The sequence below is a fragment of the Apaloderma vittatum genome, unplaced genomic scaffold (genome assembly GCF_000703405.1).
Source record: "Apaloderma vittatum isolate BGI_N311 unplaced genomic scaffold, ASM70340v1 scaffold23418, whole genome shotgun sequence".
Taxonomy (NCBI): domain Eukaryota; kingdom Metazoa; phylum Chordata; class Aves; order Trogoniformes; family Trogonidae; genus Apaloderma; species Apaloderma vittatum.
The window spans coordinates 20109-32494 of NW_009731614.1; the positions used below are offsets into that span (position 1 = coordinate 20109).

Here is a 12386-nt window from a genome sequence, read left to right on the forward strand (position 1 = left end):
TGCTCCCCCCCGGGTGGGTTGAAGCCTGTGCCAAGAGGTCTCAGAGGCATCGTGGTGCCCGCTCTGGTGTCTCTCATCAGCACCCTGACACAACTTGGGCACTATAAAACTGCAGTAAAAAATAAATACCAGCCATTTTCTGCATTTCTACAGTTTCTCATTTTCTTACCTAATGATCAAAAGCTCTGTTGGAAGACAGGCAGTGGAGTTATCAGTCTAAAACACTTTGGGAAAATAGGATCCAAATCTTTGTACAGCCACAGAAATACAGGGATTATAATGTGCTTTATCAAGCACAGTTCTTGCAAAGAGCGGTCCTGCAGCAACCAGATTTCCTTTTTCACTACATGCGAAGAGTTGGTGAAAGGGGAAAGCACCAATCCTTTAGACATCTGCCAGAAACCACTGCCAGCCATGCTGACTGCTTCATGGGCAAGATGCTGACTTGCCCTTCACCGTCTCATACGTGGCTGAAAAAAATTCTTGCCTTAGCATAGGAATTTTTAGGTTAAAATGCATTTATTTCCTAAAAGCACAATCTCCTCCTGCATTCAACAGCATCATTTCAAAGAGGTTGCAAACTTTTGAACACAGCGGTTGAATGGTGTCAACAAAGGAGGCTGTACCTGTGTGCTATGGCAGGTTTGTGTCCTTCACCTTTGCACCAAGGGACATCTTCATGAAGGTAGGACAAGCCACGGGCCATTGTTTCGGCAACATGGCAGAGCTCATTCCAGCTGATAATATTGCCCTTCAGGTAATCCGTCAGAGACCCCTGCAAAACACGGTATCGTAGGTTCTTAGTCACAGATCTTGCTACGTGACAGACGTGACAAGTAATCAGCTTAGAAAACTGTTTTAATGGGTGCCTGAGAAATTTGAACCTTGATTTAACAGGGGTGGGGTGGGGGGAGGAAAGGCAAAATCACTAGCAAAAATAAAAAGGAAGAAATAAACCCCAGAAGTGTTCATGAGTCCTCAGTCTTTGATAGCACAGAAAGTATGTGGATGTCTAAAAGGAGTCTACTAATCTGCCAGAGAAGAGGAGGAACGTAAGAAAAGGATAAAATAATCCCAAAACAGAGCAATTCACCTAACCTAAGAAAGGGGAAAGCCTTCCACGCAAGAAGATGATGCATCATATCAGCTGGTTGTGGCAATGATTGACTCAGTAGACCTTGGCTTAAACAGAGGGATAATGCTGCTGGCTCAACCCCGGATTTGTGCATGTTTGTTTTATTTTAAGTGTTAGTCATGTTTGACAACTAAAGCAATCCATGAAACTGGAGATATGCCCCGAGCTTCAAAAGCAAACAGGGAGCCCATCTGCAAGGGGTGAGCTGGGACTGCAGCGCTCTGCGACACCCAGCTCGTACAGGCTCATCTACACACACTAAAGAGTTGACGACCACCACATGTGCGAGCTGCAGCCTTTTGTGCCTCTCTCTCCTCAAGTCCCACCTTTATTAATCCTGTGTTTGTGTAGGAAGGCCTTGAAAGCTAATGGAAGGGCCTTTGAAAGAGGGGAGCAGAGTATTTCTCTGCCACCACTGAACTGTGGCTCACCAAAGGTGGGCTGGATAGATTACAGGGCAGCTTCTGGGGAATTTTAGACACCAAATCCCACTGCTTCACAACCAGCCACCTCTCTGCCTTCCGAAAATGTACGTGCAATGATACATTACCTTGTCGTGGAAAGCTGTGATCAGCCAGAGCTCTGTCTCTAGGTTTGTCCCTCTTTTCTCTGCTGCGATAAATTGCAAAAGGTTTTCATGCTTCATGCCAGGAGTATTGAAAATCTCCCTCTCACTCTGCCAAGATTGCTTATCCTAAAGCGAGGAGAAATGCACCATCAAAGATCATGTTTCCCTTTAAAGCAAATAGCTCCTTCAGCTCAGTTAGAGCTGCTCACGGTCCTCTTAGTATCAACCTCCGGCGTTCAAACGTGATGTATCCCTTCAAAATGAGGCTGTTTTCCTAAAGTGCAAACACTGGAGAAAGACTGGAAGTTGCTGTTCTCAGTCTGTCTTCTCCAGCTATACCTAAAGCACATGTGTGAGGAGGGGGGAGGAATCCAAACTCAACTTCACTAAGAAATAAGATTTGTCAAGATTTCCTAGGGATGCCTGCAAGAGTAAAGCCTGTGCACACAGCATACAGATCGGCATTGTAATTGTTACGATTGCAGAATCTAATCTAGGCTCTATGGAATATTTACTAGTAGGTCATAGCTGGCTTGGACAGAAGATGTGCAAATCTCCTTTAGCAACGCTATGACAACAAATATGGGGCAAAAAATTAATAAGGAAGGCAATAGCAGAGAAGCACAAAAAAGTTTCCATCATTCTTCTTTCATTTGATTTTTGATTGCTTTACTCTTTCCATCTGCAATTCCTAGAGAGTCAAGTCAGCAGTGTTCAAAGCTTTCCTAGAGTGGAAGACGTGAGCTGACAGAAACACTGCAGTGCAATTAGCTTTCACAGTGCCGGGCTGTGCCTTTGTAAAAGCTGTAAACTGTCTGCTAGGTTTGGGTGTGGATTTACAATCTATCCAGGCAGGACACACACAAAATGAGGGCTCCGGTCCTTTGTGTGCAGTTTGGGCATTGCAGCTCCACGCTGCCTCTCTGGACTTCAACAACACAGATACTTGCAGCAGAGTTAAAACACCTTGTGGATTTCAAAATGTGCTTGCTTTTGCCCTCCTTGCAACAACTACTACTATAGGAAGCCATTGGTAATGAGATACCACAGAGAAAAGTGTAGAAGGGAGGGTCCTTGAACTTTTTCCCCCAGCAGAAGAGTCCAAATTCATCTTGGTTACCATCTTAAAAACCACCTCCACAGGCACTTAGAGCATCTCAGCACTAGTGAGGAAGCCTGGTCAGTGAGAACCTAACGCAATGCCTTTCTCACCTGAATAGGGAAGATTTTCACTGCTACGTAGTCGTTCATCAGCTGAGCCTTCCAAACGCAGCCAAAGCGTCCCCTTGCCTTGATCTCCAAAAGCTGCAGAGGCTTTAGGCCAACCAGGGGAGAAGGGGGTGGTGGGCCGGGGTCCTGCACAACAGAAAAACACTGTCACCAGCTGAAGCTGGACTGTAAAACAAAGGGAGGAGAGGAATGGAGAGACTGCATGTGGGGAAAGAGGCATAAAGAAGTGACAGTTTATTTAATTAGTCAGACGTACTGTTTGCAGCAAAAGCAGCCCAGAACTCCCCATCTCACTTTGTAAGGTATTTGTATAGAACATCTATAAGGATCTGTGCCTCCAAGCGTCACTCTCTGTGTCGAACTACTGCCTGCCATCCTCTGGCAAAACCTGAATTCTCCTATGTTAAAAAAGCAAGAGCTATTTTGGGCTGTAAAACACCGATGACCTCAAGGCTACCTCCCGCCAAAAAGTAAGAACTTTTTTGATCTTTGTGACCTGACAGCCAGTTACACCAAAAAACCTCCCACTGCTTTTCACTTCATTAGGCGTGTTTCACATAACCCTAGCAAAGGGCAGTAAACAGGTCTGTCAACATCATAAAGGTTGTATCTGTTTAAACTCTGCATTTGTCCAGGAGAACAACGCAACCCCGCAGGACGCATGGGGTTGGAGCTCTGTCCTACCTGCTTTCAGATGGGAAATGTTCACAGTATGAGCTGTAACAGGCACTGGAGGGAGGGAGAAGTAGCTGCTCAGCCCTTCAGAAGAAACCAGAAGGCTCAGGGCACAGCAGAGCTAGCAAGCACCAGTTCCTGATGGCTTCTGGACACGAGAATTACGTCCTGAATGTTTTCTCTGATACATTCATAAAAACTGAGTTTCAACAAGGACAGCATCTCCCCTCACCCCAGGGAGCCGATAGGAACTTTATCATCTCTCTGATCTCTGCTCCTCTGCAAAGTTGGCTGAAACTGGGAAACAGATCTGAGAGTGTGAGGGGAAGGTTAACCACCAAGCAGGGCTGTGTAATCTCAGACTTTAGACTGTGTAATCTCAGGCTTTAGCTCCAGCTAAAGCCATCAGCCTCACGGGGGATGCTAACACCACCACAGTGTACAGGACAACTGCACCGCCGACTTCAAAAAGGCAGAGAAGTCAGGCCACCTGAAAGGAGCGAAGCAAAACTGGATGTGAACACATCCTGAGCAGCCTCCGTGCCTTTTGTAAGGTCTGAATAAATGGGACTCCCTCACCTCATTAATATCGACATGACCGTAGGGAGGCTTGCGGTGACGGTACATCCAGAAGGCCAAGAGGATGGCCATGGAGAGGACAGCGATGGGGAGCAGCGAGTACACCAGGATGTTGAGCAGGGAGGGTGCTGGTGGCGGTGGCTCGTATATAACTGTGGGAAAAGAGCAGGGTAAATGAGGGAAAGGACCCTTCAGGCATGGAACAGCCCTGTCAGCTACACATCCAAATGCAACCAAACCCCATCCTTCGCCCTGCTCCCAAAGTTGACAACGCTCAGTGGCATGTCCCACCACATCCAACAGTATTCATAAGGCTCTGTGGTTTACTCTTTTCCATATGGTTATTAGTAATGGGAGTTATAACGGTCCAAACCACACTTTGTAAGCCCAGCTTCCATCTGACCTTTATTTAAGATGGGTATTTCTTGCTGGGATACGTAAAAGCAGAAAATTTCCTCCTCCTAACCTCTCTGAATGTATTAAGTGAGCACGAAATCCCTCGCAGCATTGCTTTGCCTTTTACAGTGATTGACAAGATGTCAGTTTTTAGTAAAATGCTGCCGGTGCCACAATCAAATGCACTATTCCCACAGTAGTTCTTGTTCCAAATTACATCAGTGCAGTTGAGACACAAACAATGGGAATACTAAATGGAGCCATGTTGCTATGTTGGAGACAGGGAAGGAAAAAATAGCAAGACTTGCCAAATTAAACAAAAAACTGTGAGAGAAAGAATATTTGCTACTAGGTTGCTACGGGTACATTAATAACAGGAGATAATAAAACCCACATAAACAATTAAAAACCTAACAGGAAAGCCCAGAAAAATCTGATATAGTCTACTGGAACATCTCAGTAAATGTAGGTAGTTGATAGCAAGAGAAGTCATCATAAGGAAAAGATCCACCTGCTTTAGTAATTTTTATTGAATGATACTTTAGCAAGCATATAGCTAAAAGAATCATCATTTTTCTATTAGCCTCTGAAGAAGGACCTGCTATTACATTTCTTCCTTGAAGTACATCCACAAACTCTAAGAGCTAACACAAACATCCATCCACTTTCAATCTCCAGATCAACAAAATAGCAATCAAACGCAAAAATCCCAGATGCTCAAGGTGTTTAGAAACCAGTGACCTATGAAAATTAATGACGTCAAATACCTTCTACGGGTTTGAGTCTTGCTCCACAACGTATAAATTGCTCTGCCCTCTTCCTCTGGTGCAGGATTTTGTTTTGTAATATTCCACTATGAACGTCCACCATAAAGAGACCCTAATCCCTACGGATGGTGTCTGAGGTGCTGGTACAACACACTTGACCCACAGAGTGAAACAACCTTAAAACCATTCTTAAAGATCCATAGCAAAAGGATTTCTGGACTTTGTGTCCTGACTGCTGATGTATTTTTTTTGCTCAAGATCCAATGACTTGAAACTGGGTCTGGAGGCAGTGAACCCAAGCCCATGTCCACCCAGTCACTCACCTTCTGGGCCGGTGACTTCAGGCAAATGGGTAAATTTCTCATTGCAGTAGTTGCCCTCACAGCAGCAGAAAAACACTTGAGGGTTTTCTTCTGTGGCTACGCACTCCTGCCTGCATCAGGGAAGGACGGACACGCCAATGAAGGGAAGAGAAAAAACAACATCAGCCAACTCCTGCCTCTTGTCTTTGGGAGCTGACCTGCCCCAAATTGTCTTCTCCACATGCTTTCTCCTGCCACTGCGTGGCACAGACCGGCAGTCTCCTCTTAGAGAAAGCAACTTGGCACTTAAATACCCCAGCGGAGAGCAAAGACCCTTGAAAAGACCATAAAGGAAACAAATGCTTCCATATGCACTGAAGGCATTAGATGTCGAGTAATAAATAACAGCCACTGCTGCCAACTGAATGAGAAGCAGAAAAACGAGGGAGAGACGCCTCGTTCCCCGAACACTGTCTTTCCCGCAGCCCGCAGGTATGCTGTCAGGGGAGAGGAATATTTGATCATGCAATTAAAAGCTGTGCCATAAAGCACCTATGACGAGGGCTGAGCTAAGGCTGCTCTCTCAGCCCCGAGCATCACCACCACGCACTAGAAGGGCACCAGACATCAGCAGCAACAGTCCTGCTGCAGGCAGGAGGGAGGCTGCAGGGTTTGGTTTGGGGTTTTTTTCAGAGTTTAATTTTCATCTCCTTTCAAAAACTTACTCCTGCACAAAAGCCTTTAAGAAAATCAGGTTGCAGCTCTTACTTCTTGTATTTGCCCATTATCCAGGTAGCGTTACAACCTTCTCAGCGCTGAGGTTTCCCTCCACACTGTGCAAGGTGTTAGGGGACTTCCACAGATCTGACCAACTCCACTTCCACACATCCTCCCTCTCCCACAGATCAATGCCAAAAAGAGACATGCAGTGACTTCTGCAGCGCTCGAGCAGTCCTTTCTTTCCTAAATGCCTGCTTCCCTTCCCTGCCACCTTTTGCTACATTACTTTGTCCTTATTAGAGCTGCAGAGCTGCTCTCCACAGAGAACTGTATCAAACTATTTCCTGAAGCCCAGCTAAATTATATGCATAACTTCCTTCCTTCTACCACTCAGAGGAAGTAGCAAAACAATCATATGTGTTTGACATTATTACTCATTTATGAACCCATGCCAAGCCTCCCTTTCTGTGGTATCCCTGACATACTGCCACGGAACGGAAAGGGCTCTCTTCAATCACAACGCAGGGTAGTTTCCAGAGCTTTATTCCTTTTGGGGAGGGGTGAAAAAAAAAAAAGTGGCTAGAATAGAAATGTCTCCTGCAAGGTCTCAGCTGGGAAGCACTTAGTTTATTTTTCAGGCTTTTATGTTTTAAAACTTCAAAGAAAAAAAAAGCTGCTATTTGACTTATTCAAATGAACAAAGATGTTTCAACAAGTTAAGCAATGTTTCCAGATGCTTTTTCCTGAAATCAGATAACAAGCCGTTTGGATTTAACAGCATCAGTATTGGCGTCTTCAATAGAAAACACATCCTTTGCTAAATCTGTTGGTTAAGAAATCAAGCTAATGAGTAAAAACAGCCTGTTCCACATCTGCAATTCATTATCTCTGTCTTTGAGTTGGTGTGTGCTCAGGGCAGCCATCCAGGTACATATGACATGTTATACTTAGCAAATATTACAAATGAGACAGTGGGAGAGAATGACATATTTTTCTACGGCAGCGAGGGCACGTTTCGTAGAGGTTCCCGTGCTTTTCAAGGGAACACGAACACAACCTCTCCAGTGGGGCTGTGTAAACAAATGAAGAGCACATAGGTCGATTTTTAAACACTACCTCTTGCCTATAGCCTTAAATGTACATATGACACGTTCTTGTTTCCTTAAGATAAAGAACAGAGGAAGGAGCCATCACCTCCAACTTCCCAACCTTTGCGCTCCTGAATTTTTCACCTTCCAGCAACAAGGAGGAAGCACGTGGCATGTACCAGCACATGCTGCCTGTGCTCCGATGGGGAGCTGCAGCCTGGCAGAATAGAACCATGCCCTGCATCCATACATATACACCTATATAGGTATAGGTAGAAATCCATCTCCCGCGGCTGCACCCAGGAGCTTGGCATCCAAAGGTGCTGAAGACAGAGAAAAAAAGGGCATCAGCTCAGCACCGCTGATCGAAAAATCATCATTTTAGACATTTTTGCCATTTTCGGATGCAACACCACCTGCATGAAAGACTGCCAACAGCACTCGAGAGGAAAAAAAAAAAGACACACACAAAAAAAGATTGTGTTTATACAGCCTTATTTAATTAAAGCTAACCTTTATTTCAAATGTTGCTTTCTACACTTGTACTTTTTGTTAATTCTCAGAGGATCTTTTAGCTTCGCCCTGGAACTGCAGCTTTGAAGAATCAGGCTGAAGGATAATAGATGCTCAACCCCAGGGCTGCAAAAAGGCTTGTGAGGAGCCCTGGAAACTTTTTACTGTTGTAACAGAGCAACACACTATGACAAAGTTTAACAACCACTACATCCTCACACAGAGACACTCAGTGACAATACAAGTGTCACTGTATGTGAGAGCAGGCACTGAAAGAAATCTGTTTACAGTAAACACTTCTGCTTGGAAGTAGGAAACTACAGTGACCTTCTGTTCTCAGAAGGATCGGCATTAAGATGACTAATGGGCCAAGGAGGATTGATTTATCGGGAAAGAATAAAAAATTTAACTATATATAGAGCCTGGCTACACAACTGGCAAGGGAATAGGCGTGGTGGGAAAGCAACTCTGGTGCTAATAGTAGGAAGAAGATGAGGAACAGTGTCACAGTTGGGATAAGTTAAGACAATGGGCACAAAAGCAACGGGCACCAAAGGCACAAAACTCTCCAGTCATGTGACAAATCTAGTCCCAGCTTAAGTCCCACAGCTTAGGACGCAACGTCCTAAAACTTTTGGAACATGAAGTTACAAAGATGTGCAACTGGGAACTGCGTGAAGGTGAGATCAAATATATTGGTGTTAAAGCAAGGGAAATTCCTTGTATTTTATTCTGTTGATCCTCACTGAAAGGGTTGGGTTTGAGTTGCTTGGTTCATCATTTGGGGTTTTTTAAGAGAAATATTGAGACTACAGCTCCTGAACATTGTCCTTTTAAACTGTGAAACTTCAGAGGCCTATTTTCTTTAGCTGTAATTCTATTTCCCTCTGTCGAATTGCATCAAGGGAAATGAGAAAAAGACTAGTTTATTTTCTCAGCTATTTAATGAGGCTGGAGCCTTCATACTACAACATTTCGCTCCTTTTCAGCTCACTTCAGGGACTGACACACAAATATGCATACTGTTCTTGCTGCCCCACTCCTTCTCCTGGCCCATCTCTTAACTCAGGCGAAGAACAGCGAAACTTTTTGCAAAACCACCAGTGCCAGAATATCGTAACCTCTAACCACCCCCAGATATCTGTGCTTTTCTAGAGAGCTCTGAATGATTCCAAGTTTTCTTTTGTATCGACAAATGCTCTTGGAAGAACATATTGCTCTTCATTTGCTGGTACAGGACACGTTTTTCAACGGATGCCAGAATTATCAAAGCTTTGCTGAGGGGAAAAAAAAAAAGAAAAAGCAACCACAACAACAACAAAAGAAAAAAACCTGAAAAGTGCCTTTTGCAGCTTCTATTTAGAAAGTCAAGGCAGATAAGTGACAATTCTGAGAGCTGTATTAGCAACAGAAGTAATTACAAGGGATGAATGGGCCAATTGACTTGGACTTGCTTTCTTTCGCTCCATGTAAAAATCATGAGTCTTTGCACTTAGAGGAGCAATTAAACTTGTATTCAGAAGAACCAGTTAGGCTATTACCTGTCATAACAGTTGAAGTCATCTAACCAGCAGCCTTTCTTCACCAGCTCAATGGAGCCCGAGTTGTTTCTCCAGGAGGCGTAGCAGTGGAGCCGCTTGTCCTTCTCCCCCTCACAGCGCTCCACACCGCTCTGGTTGGTCTTCTCCAGCTCCCAGTTGGCATTGTAGTAAATGCATTCCCTTGTCTCAGCCTCCCCATGGCCTGGTCCTGAAGCAAAAATTCAAACCCCAAGAACGTTCAATCAAAATCAGAAACAGATCCTGGGAGACACAAATCCACGCGGCTGTGCTTGAGGTGATGCAGACATCTGCCTCCCTGGGAGCAAAGCAGCTCATCAATGTGAGCTTCAGCTCAGTATGGAATTGGGGAACAGAGAGGTCAGGGCTGTCCAGGCTTACAACAGCACCTCACAGTGAAGTCAGAAGCCCAGCTTAGAGTACCCAGATCTCCTCTGGCCAGTGCTTCAACCACGGACCCTAAGGGGGAGGATGTGCAAGCCGTACCCAGTATTCGCTATCCACAGGAACTTCGTTTAGGAAAGACAGCCTCCCAGGGTGCTACTTGTTGCTTGCTGGGATGTCACACAATGGAGTTACCCTTCCTCTCCAGCACTATTTTGGGAAGCATTACCTAAAAATAAATGGTTTCTCAGGCAGGTAGGATGTAACTGAGAACAGATAATACTCATCCTGCGGAGGAAGGCCAGTGCCTATTCCTAACTTAGATCTCAGATTAGGTTTATCTGGATAAGTCTCCATATGATATGTCATGTTTTCGGCAGTGGTTGACACAAGCTCACGCCGCCTTTCCAACCAAGTCAGACCTTCAGCAGAAACCAACTCTGTTCCCCAGACAACTCTGGCCACCCCAAAGAGATGTTTGGCCACTGCCAACAAAGGCATTTCCATAGCACATGGGTCTTTCCCCTTTTAGAGCTTTGTACCAGAGGACTGATGAGTCTCTACTGCTCCAAGTGAAACAGTTCCTCTGTAGCCACCATGGCACAGAGCTGAAACACGATTACAGACACATGCATTAAAAATTGAGTCAACTAATGGAACACGGATATCTGCAGGTAACATTTTGTTCTAAACCTTAGAAATCCTCTCTTCAGTCAGAAATATTCTGCTTTGTGGCATTTTGAGGATTAGTTTAAAAATGAGAAGAAGAATGAAACACACACGACATGTAAGCAGACAACCAGAAAAGGTACCATGAAGCTCGTGATTTCATAAATCCTGAGATGCCCTGCAGCCATGTCTCCTTGGGATTACCCAACCTAAGGCAAGGTCAGACCTAGCCATTATTTTGATGGATTGTAATCATGGAAAATGTAGGTATCCCAATAAAATGTGTTGACAACTGGGCAGAAAACACAAATGGGTCCCGCAGGATGGTGAAATGAAAGTGCTGCGCTACCAGAATAGCCAGACCAATTGCAAAGGGCAGAACTAAGTTTCTGGCTGGAAGATTTTGCCACCTTTCATCTGGAGACTAAAGCAGTCAGGACGTCATTCTGCACAATCTAAATGCAATCCAGCCTATGATTCCCTCTCAACGCGACAAACCAGCCATTTCTGGAAGACATCCACAAGGTGATGCAACTCAGTCTTCCTAAGACACTGAGCAGTGAATGGCTTATGACTGGCACAGAAAACACCCAGCCTGGGCACAAGCACCAGCTCCAAGCCTCAGACACCTTCTGCAGCTTCATCATTTCCATACCTTAACACTCATCCACTATCAATGTAAGCACCCTCGCAACACCCAGTTGGAGAAGGGAGTATTACTTCCAGCTGAAGATCCAACAGCTTGTCCCAAGTGAGCAGGATTCTGGGGGGAGCCTGACCTGCCTTTCCACAGCTTGTAAGTCCTCAAGTTGCCAAGTCTCCAAGCTGTCACCTGGTGGCAGGACTCACTTTCAACTTTGCAGCTCAGGAAGAAGCTCTTTAGAGATGCTGCTTGAGCTAGAGATTGCATTCAAGCTATTCAGTGCAGCCTGATCTGCTGTAGGAATGAACCTTCTGCTGTTAACAGGAGTCAGGCAAGCGGTGCACATGACCTGGCACAGAGGGGAAGTGGAACTGCGAGAAGGCTGCAGGAGAAACCATGGTTTGTGCCTAAGTTAGGGCTGATGTGTCCAACCTGTTCCTGACAACAACACCTGGACTCAGGCAATGGGTAATTTTCACGGTACGGAGCAAACTCATCACACTAGGAAGATCTCTTTGCAAGTTGAAGAGGTGTTCAATCCTTCAGTAACTCTTTTTTTGGGAAGAACGTTTAATCTGCATCGTGGGAGAGACTGCAAGGGAGGAGGGGTATGAGAAAGCCATAAAGCTCACTTCTGAAACTGGAAATTATATTCAAAGCACACACGAATAGGAGCTCAATTTCAATAGCATCTGCAGGTTTTATCGGCACTTGCAAAGCTCCATCTGAGTTTTCCTCTGACAACTTGCTTACTATAATAAAAACAATGTACCAATATCCCTCAACACAGAACAGTGTCAATATTGACATTCCTTGTTACAGCCTTGATATGTGTTCTCTTGATACCTACACCACGCTTTGTTAGGGCAGATTAAGCATTTTTGCTAAATACTGGTTAAATCCGCAGGAGAGTGAAGGAGCATTGTCTTGTGTGCAGGGAGGGCAGCATCTTTTTATTTACAAAGGAGTAAGTAAATAACTTAGCTTCATTGTAACACTACACATGGCTTCTAGCTGAACCTCATAGCTAATACTCACTATCACCTTCTGGTGCAGTCCCTGAAACACATTTCGTAATATCACTTCCATCATTCCAAACTGAATCCCTAGATGGAAATCTCCTCTCCCTCCCCAACCCTATCTCCCAGAAAGCAGGAA

The 12386-nt window shown here is 44.9% G+C and overlaps 1 protein-coding gene across 1 annotated transcript in view; it reads right to left on the reverse strand.

Moving 5' to 3' along the window:
* ACVR2B (activin A receptor, type IIB) overlaps positions 1-9729 on the reverse strand; it is a 19052-nt gene extending 9323 nt beyond the window's left edge. Inside the window, exons 1-6 of the mRNA XM_009875263.1 lie at positions 9515-9729; positions 5674-5783; positions 4188-4339; positions 2916-3059; positions 1686-1829; positions 627-775 (exon numbers count right to left, since the gene is read on the reverse strand). Of these exons, the coding sequence (XP_009873565.1) occupies positions 627-775; positions 1686-1829; positions 2916-3059; positions 4188-4259 (509 nt within the window). The 5' untranslated portion in view covers positions 4260-4339; positions 5674-5783; positions 9515-9729. The remainder of the gene's footprint in view (positions 1-626; positions 776-1685; positions 1830-2915; positions 3060-4187; positions 4340-5673; positions 5784-9514) is intronic.
* Between the last annotated feature and the right edge of the window lie 2657 nt (positions 9730-12386).